General features: G+C 36.2%; 4 protein-coding genes across 4 annotated transcripts; 2 read left to right on the top strand and 2 right to left on the bottom strand.

The window, feature by feature from the left end:
- Nucleotides 1-954: 954 nt before the first annotated feature.
- Nucleotides 955-3,730, bottom strand: npsn (nephrosin). Its single transcript, XM_051114586.1, has 9 exons — nt 3,611-3,730; nt 3,476-3,506; nt 3,333-3,395; nt 3,032-3,184; nt 2,835-2,952; nt 2,542-2,720; nt 2,298-2,379; nt 2,073-2,194; nt 955-1,834 (listed from the first exon to the last, which is right to left on the bottom strand). Exons 1-9 carry the CDS (start codon nt 3,677-3,679, stop codon nt 1,830-1,832), a joined length of 822 nt encoding a protein of 273 aa, XP_050970543.1. The 5' UTR covers nt 3,680-3,730; the 3' UTR covers nt 955-1,829.
- Nucleotides 3,731-6,282: 2,552 nt separating this feature from the next.
- On the bottom strand, nt 6,283-9,425 carry c6ast1 (six-cysteine containing astacin protease 1). Its single transcript, XM_051115308.1, has 9 exons — nt 9,293-9,425; nt 8,671-8,749; nt 8,514-8,553; nt 8,362-8,427; nt 8,052-8,204; nt 7,848-7,965; nt 7,202-7,380; nt 6,953-7,034; nt 6,283-6,823 (listed from the first exon to the last, which is right to left on the bottom strand). The coding sequence occupies exons 2-9, from the start codon at nt 8,737-8,739 to the stop codon at nt 6,691-6,693; spliced, it is 840 nt and encodes a 279-aa protein (XP_050971265.1). The 5' UTR covers nt 8,740-8,749; nt 9,293-9,425; the 3' UTR covers nt 6,283-6,690.
- Nucleotides 9,426-11,906: 2,481 nt separating this feature from the next.
- On the top strand, nt 11,907-17,107 carry mtch2 (mitochondrial carrier homolog 2). Its single transcript, XM_051115882.1, has 13 exons — nt 11,907-12,071; nt 12,679-12,763; nt 12,893-12,999; nt 13,325-13,348; nt 13,525-13,581; nt 13,767-13,824; nt 13,924-13,975; nt 14,074-14,133; nt 14,322-14,415; nt 14,548-14,595; nt 15,936-16,003; nt 16,234-16,309; nt 16,628-17,107. Exons 1-13 carry the CDS (start codon nt 11,985-11,987, stop codon nt 16,712-16,714), a joined length of 903 nt encoding a protein of 300 aa, XP_050971839.1. The 5' UTR covers nt 11,907-11,984; the 3' UTR covers nt 16,715-17,107.
- A 1,597-nt stretch (nt 17,108-18,704) lies between these two features.
- On the top strand, nt 18,705-23,134 carry psmc3 (proteasome 26S subunit, ATPase 3). Its single transcript, XM_051115871.1, has 11 exons — nt 18,705-18,838; nt 19,364-19,444; nt 19,539-19,664; nt 19,790-19,894; nt 20,038-20,100; nt 20,215-20,352; nt 20,436-20,579; nt 20,783-21,028; nt 21,112-21,257; nt 22,618-22,699; nt 22,804-23,134. The coding sequence occupies exons 1-11, from the start codon at nt 18,722-18,724 to the stop codon at nt 22,912-22,914; spliced, it is 1,359 nt and encodes a 452-aa protein (XP_050971828.1). The 5' UTR covers nt 18,705-18,721; the 3' UTR covers nt 22,915-23,134.
- The last annotated feature ends 25 nt before the right edge of the window (nt 23,135-23,159 follow it).

Raw genomic sequence — 23,159 nt, 5'->3', positions numbered from 1 at the left:
TGATCCATCTCCTAAAAGTGTCTTTAAAGATATACTACTATATCCCAACAGTTCCAGTTCTTGGAACATCTGATATCTCTCCCTCTCCTACGTGACACACATTAAAAGCACATGCTCAACCGTTTCTGGTATTCCACACTTATCACATTTACCAGTTTCATGTTTTCCGATTCTGTACAAACTATTATTTAATGCTATATGTCCTATTCTCAGTCTAGAAAAGATAACCTCCTTTCTTCTGTTTCCGTAATGTACTCTCCTTTTGCCAACACACTCCTGGATCTTAAATAAATCCTTCTCTTTACTTTCATTTTCCCATATTTTTTGCCACTTCTTTTCAACTTCAATATATATCAATCTCTTAAATTCAGATTTACTTATTGTTTTGTGGTTCAAACGACGAAGATGCGACCGTGTTTTGGAAACAGCAGTTCGTTTCCACAATAAAGGTTGGGAAGGTTGAAAGGCTAGGCCTACCTTTAGGCTTTTATTTATTTAATTATTTTAGTAATAACTTATGTTCGTGTCTATATCACTTGTTAAATTTGCACAGCTTGTATGGATGTTTTGAATTTGTGAAAATCCTTTTCTGAATTCAATTTATTGGTTCTTAAGGAGGCTATAGAAAAATGTAGGCTTCCCTCAACTATGTGTCAAGGCTTAATTATGTTAGTTAATTACTTAAACCCAATAAAGATTGCTTGCTTCTTGATAACTGGAGGCCTATAAACTTAATTAATAATGATGCAACATTGTTGGCTCACATTTTTGCATAAAGAATAAAGGTGTGCTTAGATAGATGATACTCTGACTTTATGCAAGAATGACATATTAGTAATAACATTTGACTAATCTTAGATTAGAGTTTCTATTTATAGATATAGCCTATACAAAGCATTCAATACAGTAAAAAAATATATTTTTATTATTTTTATTTTTTTATTTTTTTTTAGGCTATTGAGACCTGTTTGGTTTTGGTCAATACTTTATAAGTTTAGTTCAGCTAAACTTCTATGAGGAGCTACTCATAGATTTAGCATCTCCAGAGGGTCACTTTCTATTTCTCCTGGTCATGTAAACAATGGCTTTTGACTCTTTTCTAGACAACAAAATTAATGATAGAGAAATTAAATCAGGTCAGCTTGCTGATGATACAGTTATTATACTGTCTCAATATATTTTCTGAAGGTCTAGGCATATCTCTAAATGTAAAAATGTTTTCACTTAAAACAATGGCATTCCTTTATCTAAATTTCAAGCTATTCCAGTTAGTGAGGAAGTAACCACTAATGTTCTCTATTACAGATGGAAGTAACTTTAAAATAAAAAAAATGGTCAGAAAGAGTATAATTTCCAACCCCTGTTGAAAAGAAATATATTATATGTTGTTCACTCAGAGGTAACATTATTTTGTCCAAAACTTGTTTAGTCTATCCTGCGAAAGCATTATGTTCCAAAATCTTTTCTTAAAAATATTGATTCAACTTTATTCACCTTCATATGGAAAAACAAGCCTGACTATGTAAATAAACAAGGTTTGAATGTGCTTGATTTGGTTATTTCTAATAGATTTTTCAAGTTGAACTGAATTAAACATTTTAATAAACATAAAGATAAGCTATGGTATATAGTTTCAAATCTTTACTTTGTTGGTTGGTGCCATAGAGTTCCTTTTGAAATGTGACTTTGAGGTTGAAGTTTTAACAAACTTCCCATTCAGTTATCCAATTTTCATAGACAGGCTTTTAATAACGAATACTGTATCAGTAGATAGAAAAACAAGATGAACACTGTTATCAAACACATCCATCACACAGCATGGCAGCACTTTAACCTGAGAAAAAAAAGAAAAACACTGAGCATGAAAAGAAAGACCTTGATCGAGCAAGAAGAAAAAAAAAACAATTTGGTAGACTAGGTAAGTATTGCAAGTAAATAGCATGGGTATAGGGCCCATAGGGCCCATCTGTTAACCTGCATAAACACCCTGGAAGTGTAAGTAAATTCAGTGTGGTCTATGGTGGTGATTTCAGCAGAGAATCAGAAACATTGTATTAATTTAATTAACATACTGCAGTAGAGTCTGTTGATCCGTAGGATGTCATTGGGGCTCATACTTTGAGCATTACCAATCACAACGTTCCTATCAGGAATGGGAATCATGGTTGGCTCATTGTTCCTAGAGAAAGCGTACCTAAAACCACACACATAGAGAAGCAACAGTAAACGCTAATGTTTTCAGCATATCCCCAAAAAAAACTAAAATAAAATTTGGACTGAACTACAAGAACACTTACCTAGAATAGTGCATTACAGAGTTGTAGTCATAGGGCGTTGCCAGATTATTGGTGTCTCTTCTCCTGAAATTGTGCTCCTGTGCTGTGCACAGAATAGTATTAAAGAACATAAATGTAAACCAGGCAAATACACAGTGAAATTTAAACTGCAATTATTGTGACTAAATGTAACATGCCATGCTCTTTTTATTTTCTTATCCTTTGTTCTATTTTATCATCTTGGGTTTTTTCTAAAGAAAAATACCAGGTATGACGTTCTCAAAAAGGATTCTGATGTGTTTGTCACGGTCGCTGCGGTTCTGTTCATGATGGAACCCGAGAGCATGAAGGAGTTCGTGCTGAACAATACGGTAATAAACACAACCATGCCGCTGGAGAGAAACAACTTGTCCTCCACCTTGGCGCCCCAAATATGAGTAGCAACTGTGGAGTATGCATAGCACATCAGCAGTCAGGTTGTATATTTATGTTTTGGGAAACACATTTACTACATACACAGAAATGGGATAGAAAGGAGCCCTAAATCCAAAGATTTACCCAGAATTAGACTGTATGTGGAGAAAGTCCCTCTGCCCTTCATGTGGTACAAATCGAATGCAGGAAACGTCCGCGAAGGACCGTAAGCCTCGTTTAATCACTTGTCTTTCATCTGGAGCTGTGGCAGGAGTAAACTATTAAACAGAACATGTGACACCGATGAGGTAATATCAAAAGTATTGATCGTTGTCACTTACAGTACTGGTTGGCGATTACGTAGGGCACATAGACTAATCCATTTCTGCTTCTCTCCCATTTGCATCCACGAGATGTGCACCGATCTGCATTCTGGAAGCCTTTTGGTACGGCGATGTCTCCAAACGTGATCAAGGCCCCGTCAACTTCCTGTCCTGTGCGGTATAGCACAAAATAATTCAGAGTCTGTTGACTCTAATAATGTAATTTTTTAAAGGATGAAGAGAGTCAAGAAATTTGCCGTCACCTGCTACACAAAAGATGTGCCTACAGTATCAAATCACATTTTTTTTATACTCTTACCTGAATGTTTGTTGGTCTCGATTATAGTTGACACTGAAATACTGTCTTTTTCAGTGATGTTACCTGACACACGAATCAGTAAATTAATAATAAAACACTACAAAATTAAAAGTTAGTATCCTTTTTCTTTTTGTGCATCTTACCAGCCTTCCCAGACATCTTTTCAGTTAAGTCCTGTTTAAGGATTTTAAATGCATGTATATTAGAAACAAAAAAAACAAAAAATGAAAAGCTGCTGCTATCATTTTCCATTTCAGATATTATTTTCTTGTTCTCACCTCAACAGGACGACTCTGAGCAGGAACAGAGCTCAGCAGAAGAGAGATGACCACCACCAACAGGTACATGATGAGAGCTTTCTGAGAAATTGTTCTGGATCAAACAGAGCTGGGAGTTATATACTCTTCTGAGAGCCTTAACTTCCTTTTTCTGTGCCGTAACCCAACTTTCATGAATCCAATGTCAATTACCACATCATATAAAAGCAGAGTAGTTCAGAGTAATGAAATGAGTATTTCAGTTTTTAATGCATTATTTTTAGTTCTGTTGTATTAAATCATTATTTTAGGGAGGGACAACCTTGGGTGGATGGATATCTGGTAATCCGCAAGAGGAGGTAGAGCCTTTTTCTATACAGCTCCAAAACTTTACAATAGCCCTCTTGACGATGCATTAGACTATATTTTTATTTATTATTTATTATTATTATTATTATTTTTATTTCTATATGTTAATTATAGAATTATTTTTTATAGCTTCCTAAAACAGTAAACAATCGATTCCAATGTATACCTTGTAAGTTGCTTTGGAAAATAGTTTCTGCACGGATAAATGTAATGTTGACAATGGTGGAGAGTGCTGAACGGTAATTGCTTTTGTGAGTAAAAACATGATAATGTATAGATGGATTTCAGTCATATGTCTGGGTGGCCTTGCCTTTTATCCTGGGGCCAGTTGCATAAACACTATGTTAAGACTGTGTCTTAGTACTAATTTGACCAACTAGCAGTTAGCCAAGAGATAATCTGTCTTACATTTTGGATTCACATTAGACATGTCTACCTTTTTATGACTGAAAGACTGACTCAGACTGAAAGTTATGACCAGTTGTGAAGAAAAAAAAAGCTAACTTTTTAAGACTAGTCTAAGCGGTTTATGCAACTGGCCACTGATGTTGATAGCCTTTATTTCAGTCACCTGATTTTTGTAACTTCTCCCAATTTGCACCTGTTAGCTATTATTGTTACTTGTTGGCATGCAGATGTTCTACTTCAAAAAGCTATTTAAAATTCACTTTTAGTCACTTTTTTGGTTGAAACTGAAAAACTATAATTTCATTTCTCAATATTTGATCATTTTCTATATACCCACATCTGTCTTCCTTAAAATCACGTTTCTTCCGTACATGTGTGCTATAAGCAATGCTTCCAACCCACCAAATGCAAGAGCCATCCGATGATAAATTCTTTTTCATTTATGTAGCCTGTTTTTTTTTGTTTGTTTGTTTGTTAAATGTTTATAATGATATATAATGATGCTGTATATTGCTATTTGTATTGAGAACATTACAGTTATTATGGTTATTGTATCAGTAATTTTACTAATTTTACTATGGATGTAGTGTTTGGTTCTTACTTATGCATGACCTATTGATATTAATATTAAGACATGAACAGTCATCAGTTATAGAGGTGTTGTATTTTGTAATTGATCCATTAGAATCTAGAAAAGTTTTGAAATGTATACCTAATGCATGCCATATCAAGTAATAGGCCTAAACATTGTGGCCAAATTTCATGTCATTATTGTCCTCTATAACATTACCAAACCTATAATGCAGTTTAAAGTATATTAATTATTACTTTCTTTGACAGATGAGGATGATCACATTACTGAATTAATGATGAACTGACTAACTATTTTCTTATCGACACACTATTTTCCTGTTTAATACTGTAAAGCTGCAATCATACAATCTGTTGTAAAAAGCACTATATAAATAAAGGTGACTTGACTTGACAGTAAAACATCAAAATGTGCAAAAATTATTGTAATTTCATATTCATCACATTAATATATTAAAGAACATTACAGCCTATTACAAAATTACTCAAATATATTATTAGTAATGTAATACATATAATTTTTCCTATTCTATTTTAAAATGTAGAAGCAAAATAAAATATGCATATATTATTTATCTGTGAGAAATTATGCAGTGATGTAATGGAATGAAATAAGAGTGAAATACCTATGCACAGTAAAACACTCTGATTTTTATCTCAGCTCAATTTACATATTACATTAATTACTTCTATGGGTAGGGTATGTTTGTAGATTATTATTTCATATCTTCTTGTTGTGTGCTGAGGGAAAACAACACCAATAGCATTTTCACAATGCAATTCCTTCCTACAGCAGACCACAAACCTGGTTTACAAAGAGGAAGCATTCATGTCTAGCTAACTGTTAGCCAGATCTTGAGCCATGTGATTAACCTTTTCTTCCTAAAGAGCATGTTGAAATATTTCAAAAGACACCTTGCACAACCTGTAAACCTTCTTCAGATGTTCCTTAAAAAAATTAAGTTTTATAAGTGTGCCAAACTAACTCTCAACCAGAGTATGTTAACACATTTTGTGCTACTGTGAACTAAATCAACAGTTGTATACTTAGTATAGTTATTTGATAGCTGATGAATAAACTAATGTTAATAAATACATCTACTATACTCTCCTATTCTTCACACCAGCACAGACTTTAGCAGCCACTATCAAAATTCAAAATTAAAATTTGAAATAATCATTTGCAACATAAGAGATCTAAATCAGTTTCTGTGTTTTGCCACTTACGCACATATATGGTTTATATGGCAAAACTTACTCTGAAACATTTGCTCCATTAAATTTCACCATTTAACAGACCCTCATTTCAAAAGAAGAGGACCTTGCACAACCTTTCAGTATAGAAGAAACTACTGTGTATGGCTCTGTTAGGGGTTAGCAACCTTGCATACAGAAGGGTGGTCACTTGCACACAAACCATGAGACAGAGGAAGAGAAATGTTATGTATTTCCTTAATTCAGCTATGTTTTAAACATGTTTTACTCATACATGCCAAACTACTTGAAAAGTTACGACCCTCACTTGACAATACAGACCCCAAAAAACAGACCCAACTCTAAAATTATGCAGTTTTGTAACATACCAAGTTTGGTAACATACACTTTTTTTCTGGAACAAAAAAAAGGAAACAGTAAAAAGTATAAATGCATTTGCTTATCAGCATATCCTTTAAAATGCAAGGACAAAGATTTCAAAATGTTCTTTTAAATGAATTAATAAGAGCAGGAAGGATTTAAAAAGTACTGCAGTAAAGTCTGTTAATACGCAGAATGTCATTTGAACTCATTTTCTCAGCTTGCCCAACAGGAATTTTACTATCAGGAAAAGGGATGATTGTTGGCTGTTTGTTCTTGGAGAAGGCAAACCTGAAACCACACAAACACTCAAATAATCAAACACATTCCAGAGGCACAATTGCAACAACCCTTTTTCCAGATGTTTCTGGGGTATTCAGAGAAGACAGATATATTTTTCTAAACTACAAGAAGACTTGCCTTCCATAGTGCATCACAGAGCTGTAGTCATAGGCAGTTTCCAGGTTGTTGGTCTTGATTTTATCAAAGTTGTGCTCCAGCCCTATTACAGTGAATAAAAATATATCAAAACAGTACTCAGTCATATTAAAAATCATAAATGGTCTAATCCAATCATCTTTAACAGCTCTTCTCCACCTTCATTGAGAAGGTTTGCAACTACTATGTAAAGCACAACCTGCTTAAGAAATGTGTGCTAATCAAATGTACCAGGAATGATGTTTGTTGTAAGGATTTGGACATGATTGTCACGGTCACTGCGGTTCTGTTCGTGGTGAAAGCCCAGTGCATGAAGTAGCTCATGTTGCACTATATTCAGGGAGATGCATCCAGCACGGTCCAGAGACACAGTCTGACCTCCAGTGCGACGACCCACAAAAGAGTAGCACCTATGGATCACACATAATGGAAGGATTCAAACAGGTTCAATTTTCCTGGAGGAAAGTGTAATTTTGTGTCGTGCTGATGCCTCATTACAAGCCTAATATTTACAGTACTGACATAAAATCAACTACAGTGTAAAGCACGTTAGTACTGAAGAATGTTGGTAACCAAACAGTTGCCAGTATCCATTGACTTCTACAATATGGAAAAAAAAACTATGGAAGTAAATGAGTACCAGCCAGTCTATGGTTACCAACATTCTTCAAAATATCTTCTTTTGTTTTTAACAGAAAACGTCATTCATACAGGTTTAGAACAGGTTTGAGGATGAGTAAATGATGACAAAATGTTAATTTTTGGGTAAGCTATACTTTTGTATGATCATGATTAAAACAAAGCTCTGCTTTACAGCGAATGTATTATAGAGAATTAAGCCAAGTGTTATACATGAAAATGAAAATCTGATTTTTACCCTATATTAGGCTGTATGTTGATATAGTCCCTCTCTTTTGTGTGAGGCCTGAAGCGAATGCAGGTCGATTTCTCAAAGGATCTCAAGCCTTGGAAAATGACATTCTTTTCCTTGGAGGCTGTTGGAGAGTTACAAATATTAAAAATAGCTTGAAGATTTATGATGTAGTACAGGGTTTTGAGTTCGGTAAGAGCTGTCACTCACAGTATTCACCAGAGATGACAAAGGGCACAACGACTTTTCCATTTTTGCTTTTCTGCCATTTGCACCCATAAGCTGCGCATGGATCTGTGATTTCCAAGCCTGTTGCTACAGCGATGTCTCCAAATTCAATCGAGGGCTCGTTCATTCTCCGTCCTATATGGTTTAAAGCACATTAATTCACTCAAAACGTTAATTCTAGGAACATCATTATTAGCTTGTATAGGAGCGGCTGCCCTGAACCGCTATAAAAAGATGTCACATTCCTCATCAAGTCCATTTTATAATAATAATAATAATAATCAAATCTTACCTGCATGTTGGTTGGCCCTTTCAATTATAGCTGACACTGATATATCCTCTTGCTCAGCGCTGTTTTCTGAGAACCAGTGTTAATAAAACAGTAAAAGATTTTAATTAAACTGAACATGGCCATTAGTCATATTACTGAAAATAATTTCTTACCAGTCTCCTCATTACTCTTTTCCAAGACATTCTGTTTATGCTAAAATGTGAACAGTATGTTGGTTAGAAATTCCTGAATAAACGAAAAAGTTCACAGTGGAAGTTTGCCACTGATACTATTTTCCATTTCACATATTACTGACATGTCTGCTCTTACCTCAATAGAGCGACTCTGAGCTTGAAGAGGGCTCAGCAGAAGACAGACCGCCACCAACAAGAACATCATGAGAGCTTGTCTGGAAACACCGATATGTGTGGGGTTAACGAAATTTCTCATTTTTAAACTGTGCACAATATGTTTTAAATAAGATGCATGCAGAAAACAAATAAATGCAAAAATAAAATAAATCATTCATCAAAAGTCTCTGTCTCTCTCTCTCTATATATGTACACATACAGACACACACACTTTAAATTTATTGCCTTATGAGGTCACTGATAACTTACAAGCTGAAATTGCATTAATAATCTCAATAGTTTTCCAGCTAAAGTACAATCACAAGCAACATCATGAAATGGTCCCTTTTAGTGAAAAAAAACAATCCCAATGTATTACATCGTATAATGTAAAAAACTATTGTTGAGGATCTCCATGCTATTGATAAGTAACAAACACCTATATGTGCATAAAGTTTTCTGAATTTCTGTCATTTAGATTCTGAAAAATCACTTCTGCATTCTGAAATGGAAACTGAAATATTCTCTGATTCATGTCTGTTACAGACATGTCTGTAGATTTCAACCCTGTTCAATAAAAGATCAAAAGAAAAGACACTCACCTCACACCGGCGTAAATGTTCAGAATGAATCCACCTCCTTGTGTAGTCTCTTAAGTGCTCTCCATTAAAATTTCATTCCACCGCCTGTCAAATTACAATTTACAGACAATCTCAGACGATTTATGAAACCACTTAATGATTCAGAGATATACAGATACACAGTTGATGAAACAGCTTGAGGAGCAGACTTATTACTCATAAGCATTAACCCATTCAGTCTCATACTGCACCTAAATATACACACAGTATTCAACTTTATAAGGACTCCACAAAGACCTTGGAAAAATCCTTCATTTGGTGTCTTTTTTTCATAACTTAAAAGAATTTAATGTTTTAAACATAAAAGTGTGAACAGAAACATAAATTAATTAACAAAAATATAACATTTAAATAATAAACTATAAAAAACATACTCTGCCATAACTGAATAGCATCAGATATTTCTAGGGTGTGGTGGGTCATAATTCAGTAAGCATTTATACAGTGTTGCCTCTTTACGCAGACTGGACCTCAGGGAAGCTTTACATGGACCAGGCTCAAGCCCATGCCCTTTTTCACAAATTAACTAAAAGTGCCCCTCTCTCAACAATTATTAACTAATGACTAACTAATGTCTCAAAACTCGGAAAATACCTGTTTATTATAGGGTTGCCAATTCTCACGCATTTGGTGTGAGACACGCTTTCAGGCTCTGTCTCACTCTTCCCATGTAAATCTCACGCAAATTGGCGACCCTGCTTGCGATTTTAAACAGTTTTTCAGCTTTCAAATGTTGTAAGTTTTAATACTAAATTCAAACGATAAATACGGTTTTGGGGCACTTAATGTGGCGTAAATCGTAAAATGTAGCGCTTCTGTTAACGCCAGAGCCATTAAAAAAAACAGAGCTGCGACAAGCTTTGATCTCGCCGGCGTCGCCGCCACGCGGTCACGTGATTCACGGAGCTCTACAAACAAACCAAGCGTTGACAGTACATTTAAATGTGTTTAAGTAGGATAGAGACGACAGCTTCACTATACAGGTATTTGCAGCAATTTTGGTAAACATTACAGCATATTATGCATTGATTTTTACGTTTACAGCATATTTTAATCTGGAGAGTGATGGAGAGGCAACCCTTACGAAAATTGAACATGGTTTTACTACAAATAACACCAAAAAAAAAACATGGTTACTATATTTAAACCATGGTAGTCACAAATTAACCACAGTCTTGCTACACTAACCATAGTTTAACCATGGTATTTGTAGTAGAACTATGGTTATACAAATGCCCCTCAATCCAAAACAAAAAAAAATCTCACTCCAAGCTGAACTTAAAAATTGGCAACCCTGGTTTATTTTTACTTATAGGCAGGGCCAACATTAAAACCTCACTGGGCCCCGGGGCTATGAGTTACTACAGGGCCCCCCTATAAAAGTTACTGGGCCTATCTGTCAGTCTGAGATGTCGTCGTCTTAAACAAGCTCAAATTTTGACAAACTTAAGTCATAAATCAGATTAGCCACTGTTTGTTTTTGGGTGTTTCTTTCTTTCTTCTTTTTTCAACAAACGTGAAATGGCTAAAACTGAAATAGTGTTTAATCTCTTATTTACGTACTACATATTGATATACCATTTAGTGTTTGATGAAGCTATAATTGGTTAAAAGAAGCCCAAGTGCCACCAACAGGCCTATAATGTGAAGTGTAAGCAGTTCAGGTTCAAGAGCACGCGAAGGACTTTATTTTTTATAATTATGCATATTTATATAAAGTTACTATAGTACTTATTAAATTGGAATTACTCCGAATACATCTTTTTTTAACGAATCCTCTTTTTTACATTTGAGCCCCTGCCCTCGAGGAACTCTCTGCACGTCCAAATGTCAAATAAATGTCAAATAACTCTCAATTACATGACAAACAGCACTGGCCTTTTAATGAGATATAAAATTTTGTTCATAAAAATACTTTAATTTTACTTCAACCAGTAGGAAATCCATTAAGACATCAGTCACAGCCAACTCCAATACTTCTGCATACAGCTGCTAATTTGATGTAAGAGTGCGCCACCTGCCGGAGAATGAGGAAAACGCTCCCAATCAGGTGACCTATTAAACAAGTTACCTTATCACGTGAGTCAATGTTGCCATGTCCGCTTTTTATAAGCAACATTGTTCCTGTTTTTTAATCAAGTGGCTAATAAATATAGGCAATCGTACTTGGATTTTTTTTAAGTATTGTTTTTATTATTGTTTGTAGAATATAGCCACTTAATAGGGCGTACATGGCCCATGTTAGGTCAAGGTACAAGAGAGTATGGCCGCCCAATAATCACATTTTTCAGTCATCACTACCTGCGGTTTGAGCTGCTTTCTGTTTCAATTTTCTTTACCCATAGGTGTGCGTGTGTGTGTGATTAACGTGGTTGTGTAAGGTTAACTAGGCCCGTTGTAGGTTGTTTGCGAAAATTTTTGATTTGTTTATAAAATGCTCGAATTATATAATCAGACCAACAAAATCTAGCAAACGTTCGGCAGCCCAAAACTGAGATCACCTTTTATCGTGAGGAAACTCGCTTATTTTAGGCTTAGTTTGTAAGAGTAATTTTAATAGGGAGTTTTTAGCGAGATCTGGCAACCCTGTTTTACGCGTATTACCAACGGACTTTCTCTGTCAAGGAGGGGGACGTTTTGGATCGTCTTGGTAATGGCGGACACATGTGGCCAAGTCCTCCTTGGGTCTGGATTAACAGTCCTTTCCCACCCTCTTATGTACATCAAGGTTTTAGTTCAGGTAGGATTTACACAATACATGCAAAAATGACAGCAGCAGCAAGTTCACGCCTGCACACGCACCGCTGTCGAGTAGTTTCGATAGCGTGTTGATAAACGTTAGCCAGTTCATATATTAACAGTAACCTGGCAATTACACTTAGCAATGCATGATTCGGAGACATAAGCATCGTTATGTGCAGTACATTTGTTTACAGGGACAAAGGTGTCGATGCTCATCATTATGGGGGTAGTTAGCTGTACTAGCAGGGCTGTTGACCGCTGTCTATCTGGTGTGTGAGTTAATGCTCTAAAGGTCAGCCTGCTAGGTCTGTCAGGAATCATTTTTATAGTATTTTTTTGGGGAATATATTAAAAAGTCGTGCTATGTTAATGTATTAATAGCCCTCTGAAAACAATGCGAACAGCATTTTCACAGCTGTCATTCAGTGTTGTGGTAATAACACGTCTTACGGCATATCAGATATTGTATAGAACAGATATTAATATAACAGTAGTACAAGAGGGACCCATGTGCCTGTTTTATTATTTTCTGGCACAATAAAATGTATTTTGTATCAATTTGTTACTTTCACGCCTGTGACTTATTTGTATCTTTGCAAATATAGGTCGGACATGAACCTCTTCCTCCTACTCTAGGCAGAAATCTGTTTGGTCGACAAGTGTACCAGCTTCCAGGGCTTTTTGCATATGGTAAGATTATTAAGGTTGCTTCTTTTTGTGTCCGTAGCCATTAATTTAAATCTTCATTTGTTACTGAATTTGATTTTAAGAATTCTGGAAAATGCATGCAGTTCTAACACTTAAATTTGTCTCTTTTAGCCAAACACATCATCAAGATCGATGGGAAATCGGGCCTGTTTAAGGGTCTCACCCCAAGGCTTTGTGCTGGGACCATTGGCACCATTGTGCACAGTAAAGTCTTGCAGGTATAGACATTTATAAGATAAAAGAAATAAGAAATGTGCATGTTTCTGAGTGAGTAGTGTGTAATCCTTAGTTTGGTGTATGATGATTTGGTGCAGTTTTTTTTTGCTCTGTAACCATTTGCACTGTCAGTAAAGTGCATGTTTCCCTGTAATGTTTTCCAAGGCTTTTAGATAGGGCTTTCTGTAAGTGCATCGTGTAGGGTGTTGCTCGCTGTATATTGCAGACTGTTCAGACTGTTGCAGTGTGACTTTTGTGTTTATCTGGCTGGGCACAGTTAAGCAGAGGTTATTTATACTCTCTCTAACCTTTTGTTATAACCCACAGAAATGCCAGGAGGAAAAAATTGAGGTAGGAACATTTAAATGTTTTATAGGTATTATTATAGTGCTTGAATCTATTTATATTTCCTATTTTTATTTTTATTTTTATTTTTTTTTATACTTTGGCTGGCATTGCTGTGGTTAGTTACACATTTGTGTGAAAGATGATATAATAGCACATATCTCATCTGTTCACCGTCTCAGGTGCTGGGAAGCAGTCAGAAAGCAGAGGATGGTTCTCTGCAACATGTAGTAAATGAGGTGAGACACATAAAGCTTTCATACATTCTTGTATGTCAGTCAGGGTCTGTTCACCTAGTCACAAGTCTGAAGTAAAAAAATTTTGCAAGCTTACTTTCATGTTTGCACCAGTTATTGTTTTATGAAATAATGTTTTGTGTGTATTTTTGATGTTTTTACTTCCCCTGTTTTTATTGTCCTCTCAGACCACTAAAGAGATGATTGCACGCTCATGTGCTACAATTGTTACACACCCTTTCCATGGTAAATAGCATTAATACACTAAATAACCAATTTTGTGATTTCAATCTCACTTCTCTCTTATTGTGTGAATATGACCTGTTGTCTTTTTTCACATTCCAGTGATCACTCTCAGATGCATGGTCCAGTTTATTGGTAGAGAAGCCAAATACAGGTTCATTTTTTTTTGTTTGTTTGTCTATTTTCTCAGGCATAGTTTTATTTTACAGTCTTAGACGTTTATTAATTTGTTTTTTTGGTCATTCTTTCCAGTGGTGTCTTTGACTCTATAGTTACCATCTACAGAGAAGAGGGAATCCTGGGTTTTTTTGCGTAAGTGCAAAATGACATATTTTCAAAAATCAGGTAGTCTATGGGTTGCCTCATGGTGTAATTTGAAAAGTTGTACTCTTTTTATTATTGCATGGACCTGACATGAAACATTTTCATAAATGCTGTCAGGCCATTTTACAACTCTTTGTGTCTTTAACTTCAGCGTTTATGTGTTTGTCGACCCATAGTGGCCTCATTCCTCGTCTACTGGGTGATGTTCTTTCCCTGTGGATCTGCAACATGCTTGCTCACTTCATAAACACATACGCTATAGATGACTCGGTAAGTTAGCGCACACAAACTAATAAACCAACAAAACATCTTGACCTTAGATTTGTACAAAATCAATGTGTTTGAGATGTATATAATTGCATGTTACGTGCTGACCTGATTATCCTGTTGTGCCTGTCTCAGACGAGTCATACAGGAGAGATCAAAAACTGCTCTCAGGCTGTGACTGGGGTAAGTCATTTTTTACAGAAATATTAAATGATGAATAATGTCTCAAGCACCCACCACCAGCCTGTGATTTCTGTTTAAAATAACAAATATGCATTTATACATTTTCATTAAAACATGATTGAAACATTTCAGTTCTAATTTTGAATGTCCTATAATAAAAATGCTTTATCCACCTTATTTTTCCCATAAGAGTGGGTATGGCATTTGTAAATTTTATGGGTCTGGCTTCCAGTCTCATCGGCATCCAGCTATTTTTAGCTGTACAAAGCAGATTATTTTACTGCTTGATATTGCAAATTAGTTTGTCTTACCATATTATTTTAATGTGTTATCTTAATTATAAACACACTGGTTTGTAGTGCAAACAATTTTACTGTTTACAATGTTACTGTTATTCTTCTCGTTATGATATATATTGAATTGGAACTGAAATTGGATAAAATATGTTTGCATACGGTCCATAAGAGAAAATTAGTTGAATTTATAAAAATGACCCGGTTCAACAGTTTACATCCCCTTGATTCTTAATACTGTGTTGTTACCTGAATGATCCACTTGTTTTGTTTTGTTTTGTTTTGTTTAGTGATAGTTGTTTATGAGTCCCTTGTTTGTCCTGAACAGTTAACCTAAATCCTTCAGGTCCCACAATTTCTTTGGGTTTTCAACATTTTTGTGTATTTAAACCCTTTTCAGCAATGACTAAAATTTTGAGATCCATCTTTTCACACAGAGGACAACTGAGGGACTCATATGCAACTATTACGGAAGGTTCAAATGCTCACTGATGCTTCAGAAAGAAACAATGCATTAAAAGTTAGAAGTGTAAACTTTTTGAATTTGAAGAACAGGGTAAATGTTTTAAATGTCTTGTATTGTCTTCTGGGAAACATGTACCTATTTTCTGTATCCTCTGAAGGGCAGTACTAAATATGATATTTAGGCAAAATAAGTAAAATGTACACATCTTCATTCTGTTCAGAAGTTTTCACCCCCTGGCTCTTAATGTAGCTGATGAGATTTTTATTAATAATAATAATAATAATAAAATAACTGTAATTATTGTATAATTGCAACAAAAAAATAAGATATCTTAATTAAAAACAATACTGAAATAAAAAAGCTCAAGATAGCTTTTGGTTGATGGAAAACAGCAGCTGAATTACTAAATTGGATAGAGAAGTTTTGCTTTATATGTGTGTGTGTCTGGCAAGTTCAATAAAAAAATCAGCCAGTAGCAACCCTATTGCCAGTGTGTCTGTAGAGGGTTGTTTTGTTGGTCTAGGTTGTGATATTACTCTCATTCTAACACGTTACTTCTTTCTTTTCTGATTTTTACTCAGTTTTTTGCAAGTATGCTGACGTATCCATTTGTATTGGTGTCCAACCTAATGGCAGTAAATAACTGTGGGTAAGGAATGTTGTGTGACTCTAGTGGAAGCATTTGTGAATGGCATTACATAAGATTTTACTGTACATGAATAGTAAGTAGTCAGAAAGCTAGTCTCTTAACTTCATAATAAGCTTGTCATCTTAAACTTGTTTCCTTGCTGTTTAAAATGATCAAGTTCTGTTCACTCCCTGAAAATGACCTGTAACAAATAGTAAATAGTAAGTAACATTTCTCTTGTTCTGACCCAGGCTGGCTGGAGGTCTGCCACCTTATGCTGCCATTTATCCCAACTGGCTTCACTGCTGGAGTCACCTGAGCCGAGAGGTGAGAACTTTTTTTTTGTTAATGACTATTGCATGTCTCCAGTCTTCCACTGATGAGCTTCAACGTTAAATGGAATCTGAATAGGCTAATTGAATTAAAGGGCTAATAGTATTAAGGCAGCACACTAGTGTAATAATGGGTTTACCTATGTGACTTCATAAAACAACCGGAAAGTGTTTTATTCTGGTTATATAGATCTGTTTGTTTGTTTGTTTTTTGGTTTCTGTTACCAAGACAATTCTTTAGCAATGGTTAACATTTGAAGAAACTGTCAGAAAATGTTATTCTGATTGCTATTTCTCTTCTTGTGTATCTCAGGGCAACATGAGCAGAGGCAACAGTCTGTTCTTCCGGAAGTTGCCTGCAGGGAAGACGTACGCCATAGAGCAGAAGAGATTTTTTTGAATGGGAAGCTATGAGCATAGTCTAAAATTATAATAATATAATTGAGCTGGCCCACAAAGTTGGACTCCTAATTCTTCGTATGCACTTGTTTAAGATGACAAACTTTTTTTGATAATCAGTCCGCATCAGCCTCCAGGAGTATTACTGTTAATTTTATCAGTACGTTGTGTTCACTACACTATGATTTGATTTGAAATCATGAAACGTAAAGAGCTTTATTTTAATACCCAGGGATTTGTATACATAACCAAGTAAAATAAACCACAATGATGATGATTTCAGTGGAGCACTCAAGGGTGCTCTAGACCATCTGTGCCTGAGTCCAGTACAGGCCCCTTACATCTCTGTTTTTTGTGTTTGACCATGATGCTTATCAGTAAAACAGTAATCCTACATCTGCTGTTGTCTCTACTGGTTCATGCACTGACTGACTGACAAACAAGAAATTCTCTACCCTGTTAATAGTAGACTGCATTGTACGTGTTCATGCGAGAGGAAGGTTATGCAACACCTTATACCACTGCATTGTCTATCTGATGTCTGCCAGATGTGTTTTGCGTAACTTTAGGCTTTACCCTCACCACAGTGATTTTGACAGATAAGAGCTTCTGTGGCTTCATATCAGTGAGGGAGTTAAAACAGTTTGTGTTGTGGAGGGCGATTTCCAGCCTCATCTCCATCAGAACTCCGGTCCAGTCATAGTGGGTTGAGATTTTTATTTCTAATGACATTCTAATTGACCCAAATAAATGTGAGAATGCTTTTTTGGTCTTTGTGTCTTAGTCATCCATCATCTGCACAACAGACAGGTGCTCCAGAATCATTTCAGGAACTAGCTGTAACATTGTACTTCACTTTCGATTTTACTGTCATTGTCTGGAAAACACAGTTTGACCACAACTGCAAATAACTTACAAAGCATTTACGATTGAGGTCAAAAGTTTAAATACACCTTTCAGAATCTGCAAAATAATAATTATTTTACCAAAATAAGAGGGCTCGTACAAAATCCATGTTATTTTTTTTTTTATTTACTATTGACCTGAATAAGATATTTCACATAAAAGACGTTTACATATGGTCCACAAGAGAAAATAATAGTTTACTTCAAAAGTTAACATATGCTTGATTCTTAATGCTTTTGTTACTTGAATGTTCCCCAGCTGTTTTTTGTTTGTTTGTTTTTGTTTTTTTGTTTAGTGATAGTTGTTTGAGTCCCTTGTTTGCCCTGAATGCTTAAACTGCCTGCTGTTCTTCAGAAAAATCCTTCAGGTCCCACAAATTCTTAGGTTTTTCAGCATTTGTGTGTATTTGAACCTTTTCTAGCAATGACTGTATGATATTGAGATCCATCTTTTCACACTGAGGACAACTGAGGGACTCATATGGAACTAGTACAGAAGGTCCAAACGCTCACTGATGCTTCAGAAAGAAACACAATGCATTAAGGGGGGGTGAAAACTTTTGAAACTCTTGTGTACATCTTTCTTATTTTGCCTAAATATAATATCTTTTCATTTAGTACTACCCTTCAGAAGCTACAGAAGATGCTTACATTTCCCAGAAGACAAAATAAGTTAAATTTACCCTGATCTTCAAATTTAAAATGTTTTCACCCCCTGACTCTTAATGCATTGTGTTTCTTTCTGGAGCATCACTTCTGGGAGATAAAGTGCTCTGTAAATCATGTGACCTCAACATGTGGTGTAAAATGTGTCGAATATTTATATGACTGGAGTTTTCATTTTATTATTTTTTTTAATTATTCAGAAAAGGTAAACATAAACATGAAACAGGACTATGTACAACAACTGTACAACATACACACTATTCTGTATCGCATATGAAGGAGAAAACATAACCTCATATAGCAAAATATATGGTGCTTTATTCAAATAAATGATTTAAATATAATATGAACGTGCTGTTAAGTAACTGGAGGGTTTGTTTGTTAGTTTTTTTCACTTCCTTTTGGCACTCTACACTCCTGTCCAATTGGTGGCGGTAATGCCCCATGAGCAGGTTTGCCAACCGCCAAAAAACTACAAGAAAAAGAAAAAGAGCAGAAACAACACTTTCAAGATGTCGTCGCTGAATGACAGATCAGTTTGGGATGAAGTGGAGGTCTGTTTTATGATTTTTGAGGGGTTCTGTATAATTTCCGAAACTAGTTAATACTGTAAATATGTGCAGAAATATATATTAGGAGTGACGTGTTTACAGGATGTTTGAGCACTGACTGGGTCTGATGGCTTTCTGATGGAGGAGCATAGCATGACACAGTGAATTTCACTTTGCTTCATTCATTCTTTATACCTTTGTGCATTCACCCATGCGATTGTTCAACGTGGTAGATAATGACAGAACAACTCCAGATTTTAATTCGGTCTAAAATTACGAAAAGATCGCAATACATGTTTAGTAAACGTGTGACTGTAGCTTGCTAGGATAGCGTTAGCAGAGTGAGCTAATGGTGATCATGGTAACTGAGGTTTCCTGCTGCTCACATTAAGTTGGATCAGGAGATGTTGTTTGAGAGTTACTATTCATTATAAGTATAGAATATCTGGCGTTTATGTGGTTAGAGGCTAGAAGACTTTAAAACAGACAACCTATATTTAAACATGACTCATCCGTTGTATTTTATAGGATGGCATCGGCGAAGAAGTCCTTAAGATGTCCACTGAAGAGATTGTTCAGAGGACTCGTCTTTTGGACAGTGAGATCAAGGTAGCCTTCATACTGTGATTCACATTGTGTGCAAGTGATTGTTTTCAGTGTCTGCATACAGTTGTTTACCTCATTACAATGTGTATGATTTCAGATCATGAAGAGTGAGGTTCTTCGTGTCACTCATGAGCTGCAAGCCATGAAAGACAAGATCAAGGAAAACACAGAGAAAATCAAAGTGAACAAGACTTTGCCCTACCTTGTCTCTAACGTCATAGAGGTAAAATATGTCCCGTTTCTTCTAGATGTCTAATTTGATGTGTCAGAATGGGACATAAGGAGCTTTTTTTGGTCTGTATGCACATGGGATTTAAAGTTTGCATGTGTTGTGTGTTTGAATGGAAGCTGCTAGATGTAGATCCTAATGACCAAGAGGAGGATGGAGCCAATATTGATCTGGACTCGCAAAGAAAGGGCAAGTGTGCTGTCATCAAAACCTCTACGCGACAGGTGAGTCAATTATGTTATTTGAACAGCTTCATGAATTTCCATATTCCTTTGTGTGTTTTTTAAATGCTGTTTCATGTTTGAATCAGTTTTAGTAACTTTATCTTAATGGTTCTATAGAGTATGACATAGTCCTATAATTGCAGACCTATTTCCTGCCTGTGATTGGTTTGGTGGATGCTGAGAAACTGAAACCTGGTGATCTCGTTGTAAGTGAGAATTTATTTCCCTTGTCGGATTAGTTCAGGGATATTCATGACCTTAAATAATGTTGTTTAAAACGCATTGAAATGTGTTGAATTTGCTTCTGCTCCTGTTTACAGGGTGTGAATAAAGACTCTTACCTGATTTTGGAGACTCTGCCCACTGAGTATGACTCTAGAGTTAAGGCAATGGAAGTGGATGAGAGGCCAACAGAGCAGTACAGTGACATTGGTGGCCTTGACAAACAGATTCAAGAGGTATTGAAGTAGCTCACAATGATGGTATTGTAGACAGAATGTTAGTTGAATTATTTCTGAGCTCACTGCTTTGCTTTTTGCAGCTGGTGGAGGCAATTGTTCTGCCCATGAACCACAAAGAGAAGTTTGAGAATCTGGGGATCCAGCCACCAAAGGGAGTTCTGATGTACGGACCACCAGGCACAGGAAAGACCCTGTTGGCCAGAGCCTGTGCAGCCCAAACCAAGGTACAGTGTCTCTAAGCGAAAAAAGAAAAAAAAAAAAAAAAAAAACTGGTGTTGAAAAAAAGTAGCTTTGTAAATTTCTTGGGGGACATTGATTAAACTCTAAAATATCCCTGATTATGAGTAATTAAAATGATCTTCAATTCATAGTCTGCCCCTATGGGGTACAAATAACGCTAATTTATTATTTTACTGTTCTTTCTCAGGCAACATTTTTGAAGTTGGCTGGCCCTCAGCTGGTGCAGATGTTTATTGGTGATGGTGCCAAACTGGTCCGTGACGCATTTGCTCTCGCCAAAGAGAAAGCTCCCTCCATCATCTTCATTGATGAGCTGGATGCCATCGGCACCAAGCGTTTTGACAGTGAGAAGGCCGGAGACAGAGAGGTGCAGAGGACCATGCTGGAGCTGCTCAATCAGTTAGATGGCTTCCAGCCCAACATGCAAGTGAAGGTACGCACTTGAGCCCATATGCCTCTCTGTCATAATTGTGGACCGGTCAGCCTTAACTTGTGCCTTTTTTTGTGTCCCCCTAGGTGATTGCTGCCACTAACAGGGTGGATATCCTTGACCCAGCTCTGCTGCGTTCAGGCCGTCTGGATCGTAAGATCGAGTTCCCCATGCCCAACGAGGAGGCTCGTGCTCGCATTATGCAGATCCACTCACGCAAGATGAACGTGTGGTATGGAACATTTGTTCTTTTGTCTCTTAGTTGGTCTTAGGTGTTATGAGTACAGTGCCTAAGTATTCATACCCCTTCTTTTTTTCCACGTCTATGCACCGTAATGACAAAGCAAAAACAGAGTTGTCACAACTTCATAAATGTATTACAAATAAACAAACTGAAATAAGTACCCTGCATAAGTATTCATACTCTTAACTCAGTACTTAGCTGAAGCACCTTTACAGACTCTAGTCTTTTGGGTGTGCTGCAACAAGATTTGCAAAAACAGCCCCATAGCATTAGGCTGCTCCTAGCACACTTTTTTTTGGTGCTCTGCAGGTGATGAGCAGTGCCTGCTTTCCCTCAAACACAGTGCTTGTAATTGAGGTTCATCAGACCACAGAATCTTGTTTCTCACAGTCTGAGGATTTTTTTTTTTTTTTCTTTGTGCAAATTCCAAGTGTATTTTCACTGAGGAGAGGAGAGAGTCTTGCCACACCACCATAAAGCCCAGATAGTTTGGCCAGGAGGCCAGCTGTAGGAAGAGTTTTTTTTTTTTTTTTTTTTTTATTTTTTTTTTTTTTTCCCAAACTGCTTCCATTAAGGGTAATGGAGACTACATGCTTCTGTAAGCCTTCAATGCAGCAGAATTTTTTCTGAACTTTTCCCCAGATGTGTGGCTTGAGGCAATCCTGTCTCTGAGCTCTGAGTTTTTGTTTTGTTTTTTGACCTCAGGGCTTGGTTTTTGCTCTATGCATTTTCAGCTGTTAGAGCTTTTATTAAGATGTAAATCATACCCATTCAGTTTAATTTGCCACAGGTTAAAGTCACTTCAAGTGTAGTAATGTATACAAGCAATATGAATGCTCCTGAGCTACATTTCAGCTGTCCCACATAAGGGTATGAATTGCAATGGTACTTATGCAATGGAATCATTTAAGTTTTTTATTTTTAGTAAATTTGGAAAGATGTTAAAAACTTGTTTTTTTTTTTTTTTTTTTTTTTTTTTTCTTTGCCATTTTGGTGTATAGAGTGTAGATTGATGTGGAGAAAAGCATTTTAAAGGAGTTTAACAAGGCAGCAACATAATGTAAAAAAAAAAAAAAAAAGCCAAGCCACTGTAAATGCATATTTTACAGTTAGACTGGGCATTTGCTTTTAAATGGTAATTTTGTGTTTTTACACATCCACTGATGTGGTATTGTGGACAAGATATGAAGTTAAACCTAAAAACAAGAGCTTTCAGAGCTTATTTAATGTTTTATAGGGGTTTTGTTAAGTTAGAATTATAATTATCTAGCACAAAAATTAGCATTGTTCTCTCCCACCATTTATTTCGTTTTATTTTATTTCCCTTTCACTTCTTTGTGTGCTGTAGTCCTGATGTGAACTATGAAGAATTGGCACGCTGTACTGATGACTTCAATGGAGCTCAGTGTAAAGCCGTTTGTGTTGAAGCTGTAAGTATGATTTTTGCAACCTTAGTCAACCTTACTCAAGTCAAGCCCCTGAATGTTGTCATTGCATGTTACCTAAATGTGTATTGTTCTGTTTTGTGTTTTAGGGCATGATTGCTCTGCGCCGTGGGGCCACTGAACTTAACCATGAGGACTATATGGAGGGCATTCTAGAGGTGCAGGCAAAGAAGAAAGCCAATCTGCAGTACTATGCTTAACCCAGTGGAGGACTGTATGTGTGTGCGTGTGCGTGTGTATGTGAGTGTGTAAGTGGTCCAACAGCGGGATCAGGTACACCTGCGCTACTGGGATCCAGTACTGTTCTGATGGAGACCGATCAACCGAAATCAGACTGGACTGCCTCACTAATATGGAATATTTTTCAGTTAACTTCTATGTTTGTCTTTCAGTTCATTAAAACAACCCTTTTTTCCATTATTTGTTAGTGCTTTTTTTTTTTTTT

The sequence above is a fragment of the Labeo rohita genome, chromosome 7 (assembly GCF_022985175.1).
Source record: "Labeo rohita strain BAU-BD-2019 chromosome 7, IGBB_LRoh.1.0, whole genome shotgun sequence".
Lineage (NCBI taxonomy): Eukaryota > Metazoa > Chordata > Actinopteri > Cypriniformes > Cyprinidae > Labeo > Labeo rohita.
This window is presented reverse-complemented; position numbering and strand designations above follow the sequence as displayed.